Consider the following 4,024-nt stretch of genomic DNA (forward strand, 5'->3'; position numbering starts at 1 on the left):
ATGAGCACTCAAATTTAGTTCCCAGCATCCACATAAAATGTCAGACACAAGGAACTAGTGAGATGGCTCAGCAGTTAAGAGCACAGCTACCCTTCCAGTGGACGTGGGTTCAATGTTTGATTTATAGTTTCCTCTGAGAGTGAACATACCATCCTACAGGAAGCTTCTTAAGCAGGAAAGGAAACAACTCAAACAGCTTCAGGAAGTCCCTGAAACTGACCAGATTCAATAGCCGCGTAGTGGGGGTCAGGTGGGGAGGGGTGTCCCGGCTCTGCCCATGTCAGTGCCGCCTCCCCTGACTTCCAGAGAGTCACCCTTAGATGAAAAGCTGCTAGAAGGATCTTAAGACCAGCTCATCTGCCTGGAAGAACAAAACCAGCTCATCCGCCTGGAAGAGGTTTAGACCAACTGAGTCACTTGGGAAAAAACACCCTCCAACCTGCTGAGCTGCCTACAGGCTGTGCGGTGTGGTCCAGGTTCCAGCTTCTGTGGCCTGTCGCCCTTGCTGGGATGGGCTTTGGTGATGTAGCTGCCTTTGAGCCGTTTCTACCCCTGTAAGGAAACCCTCACCCACATTCCCATGTCACCCCAATAAAGCTCGTGGCTTACCAAGTTGGATGTTGGTGGCATCACTCCCTGTCTGGAGTGAGAAGAAGTATGTAGCATCTCCTTAGAAAGGTTCTGTCCCACAGTGGTGGCTCATAGCCATAGCTCCAGTTTGTGGGGATGTAGGCCCTACTCTGGACTTCTCCTGCACCGGGCACAGGTGTGCTGCCCATCATACATGCAAACAAACCACTCACGCATGTACAAATAAGCATATCTAAAATAATAAAACCAATTTAAAAGTCCAACGTGGAGGCCTGTATTTGTAGTCCCAGTGCTATGGAGGAGACGCAGATTATTTCTGGGGCTGTTGGCCAGTGTAGCCTAAGCAGTGGTCTCCAGGCCAATTGATGGGAGACTCTGCCTCAGAATGCAAAGTGGACAAGCTCCTTGGGGAAAATTAACCCAAGATTGGCATCTGGCTTCCACATGCATGTATCCGTACATGACCTGCACACATGAGCACATACCTGTGCATGTACACACACACACACAAAGGCAAGGGAAGAAGGGCAAGCGGTCATAGGCTTTTTAAGTATTTTCCATTCCTCTGCCAGTTATGTTTTGGGAGAAGTCCACCGAGTGGACATGGAAATTCCCTTCATGAGTCAGCTGTTCAGCCCTGACTCTACTGACAGCCACTTACTTTGTTTCCAATGTTTGAATGTGATCCTTGAAAGTGAGAAAACACGGTCACCCACAGAGGTGTAGGGAACCCTGAACTGCTGACACTTGCTCCCAGACTCATGGACCACAGAGGCTGCACACTGTGTTGAGAACTGGCCTCCCAACAAGCCTGTCCTGCCTGGCAAGGCCTTCCAGGTGAGGCCTCCCTGAGCTCTCAGGACCTGGAAGCCAGCATTAGACCTGCTGCTCAGCCTCCTGCTGACCGCTGACCAGCCCTAGGTCCTACCTGAGAGCCTTAGGATGCAGACTCCCGGCGGCACCACCGAGTGGAGCCTTTGGCCTCTGACCTCAGAGCTCTGCAGCTGGACAGCACCAGGGCTCTCTCAAAAGAAAGGGCAGGAGCAAGGGGCATGGATGGAGTCGCGGCAGGGTAGAAAGAATTCTGCTAGAGGCCTAGAGAGATGACTTAGTCAGTAAAGTACTTGCCACACAGTGCTGGGGAGGGAGAGACAGGAGGGTCCATGGCCGGCCAGCCTAGCCTAAGTAGCAAGAACCAGGTCTACTGAGAGACTTGTGTCTCAGAAAGCAGGGTACGGATGCTCCTGAGAAGGGATACCTGAGATCACATGGACACATGCGCACGCGCGCACACACGCACACACACACACACACACACACACACACACACACACACACACACACACACACACACCCCTCAAGAACAATGCTACCTCAGAGAATGAACCGAGCCTGACACAAATGCTTCACCAGCCTTCTTTAATCGAATACAGTGCTAAAGCCATGGGAGAGCTCACTTCCCAGGCGTTCCCTCGCAAGGGACAATGTGGTTACCAGGAGCACGGAGTAGCCCTTCAGAAACACCGTCTCTGGACCACAGACGCCCCAAACTCCTTGAAATCTGCAGCAGTGACCCACATCTGCTTAAAATTGCTCAGAGACGTGACGATAGAGGCTCCGATCCATGTGGAGAACCAGCGGTCTGGGGGTGCCGTGATCTTGATGGGAACCCCCTTGGAAGCCAGCTGCTCCAAGTCCTTCAGGAGCCTGTCATCCAGCCCCTGGAACAGCGTGGTGCCCCCTGACAAGATGATCTCCCCGAACAGCGTCTTCTGTATGTCGGCATCACACTTGCCTATGCTGTTGGATGTCATCTGCGCCAGCCCTGGGCCTTGGGTGCCCAGCTGGTCTGGTGAGAACAGGACCTCGGGAGCCTGGTACAGCTGGTCTCCGATGTAGATGACATTCCCATCCGGCAGCTTGTACTCCCTCAGGACGTCTTCCGCCCGCCGGGAGAGTTCCTCCTCGGGCTCCAAGGCCACGTAGCAGAGCTTTTCCTTAATGTCATTCACCAGGGCCTCGTCCAGGGGACATGGAAAGGCTCTCCCACTGGCCAGGAGGATCCTGGTGAGGAGCTCTGTGATGTCCCTGCCAGCCACTTGAAGTTTGCTGACTGCATGAGGCAAGGAGTAACCCTCAAAGATAGGGACGGTGCAGGTGATCCCGTCCCCGCTGTCCACCACCAGGCCTGTGACGCAGGCAGAGGCATAGAGCGCTAGCACTGCCTGGTCTGACAGGTAGAAGGCAGGCACGTGGAAGGCCTCAAACAGCACTTCTGCTGTCTTCTCGCGGTTCTCCCTGGGGTTGAGGGAGGGCTCTGTCATGAGCACCGGTTGGTCACTGGGCTTCACCCCGAGCTCCCAGTCGAAGAGGTGTCGCCACAGCTTCTCCACGTCATCCCAGTCCCTGACCAGGCCCCGCTCAATGGGGGAGTGCAGACTCAGGGCCTCCTGTTTGTACAAGGTCTCCTCCCCAACAAAGTACTCCTTCTGGTTGGCTCCAGTTGAGGACACCTTGACCTTTGGGTATCCCACAATGGAGCTAGTGACGTGTCGAGGCCCAATCTCTCCAGAGAGCCCTGCCTTACAGAGCCCAGATCCATTATCAAAAATCACAGCAGGAGAATCTAGCCCCTGTAGGCTAGACATGTCTGCAGCAATCTCTTCTTTGTGACACAGAATGCAGCCGGATGACCCTTCCTGGGCCAGCTTGTGTCACAATAGGTTTCCCTGGAAGGTCACAGGATTCCAGGGTTCCTGGAGGTGCCCCAGGCACAGCTAGCAGACTGACCCCAGTGCCTGGGAACCCTCCATCCTCCTAGGTGGCTGGCTTTCCTCTCAGGCGTCCCTGGCCAGCAATGCCTTTTCAAGGGCGGTTATGTAACAATCCAGTGACGTAACAGTGGTCCTTAGTAGGTATTAGAGCCCTGCGGTGTGGCTCTGAACCGCTGTGTTCCCTCAAGGGTGAAATACTAAGACTAAAAAGCCCGGGGTGATACGCCTAGGGACCTCACATCAGGGGCAGCCTGAGGGCACTGACTCCACTTCCCAGGGCCAATGTTGGGCAGACCCTCATAACATTTTCCTTTTTTGGAATATGCACTATTCCAGTTCCAGGAAGCCCTCAGGAACGTGTCTCCTCACTCTAACTGGCTCTGGTTCTCTGCCGCATGGTCCAGTTCAGGTCGAGGTTCCTCTCTCTCTGTATACCCTAAAGTGCCCAAGGCAATTCCTAGCCCGTGTCAATATCTGCTCATGCAGTGGTGTCCCCTGGAGCTTGCGACACCCGTGCCCCCAGACCCGCAAGACAGTCAAGCTGTACCCATGGGATAATGATCAGAAACTGGTAAACAAAGACGGGGAAGCTACAGAACAAGACTGGGAAGGTGACTGGGGGGTCACCGACTGTGCCCTCAGAGATACACAGAGGCACA

At 54.2% G+C, this 4,024-nt stretch overlaps 1 protein-coding gene across 1 annotated transcript; it reads right to left on the reverse strand.

The window, feature by feature from the left end:
• Positions 1 to 2,000: 2,000 nt before the first annotated feature.
• Positions 2,001 to 3,426, reverse strand: ACTRT2 (actin related protein T2). Its single transcript, XM_084785912.1, has one exon. It carries the CDS (start codon positions 3,237 to 3,239, stop codon positions 2,106 to 2,108), a length of 1,134 nt encoding a protein of 377 aa, XP_084642038.1. The 5' UTR covers positions 3,240 to 3,426; the 3' UTR covers positions 2,001 to 2,105.
• Between the last annotated feature and the right edge of the window lie 598 nt (positions 3,427 to 4,024).

The sequence above is a fragment of the Acomys minous genome, assembly GCF_964271855.1.
Source record: "Acomys minous genome assembly, chromosome: 6".
NCBI classification, from domain to species: Eukaryota; Metazoa; Chordata; class Mammalia; order Rodentia; family Muridae; genus Acomys; species Acomys minous.

Excerpts from the sequence above, each read along its gene's own strand:
- ACTRT2 (XM_084785912.1), bottom strand. The coding sequence starts at position 3,239 with ATGTCTAGCCTACAGGGGCTAGATTCTCCTGCTGTGATTTTTGATAAT.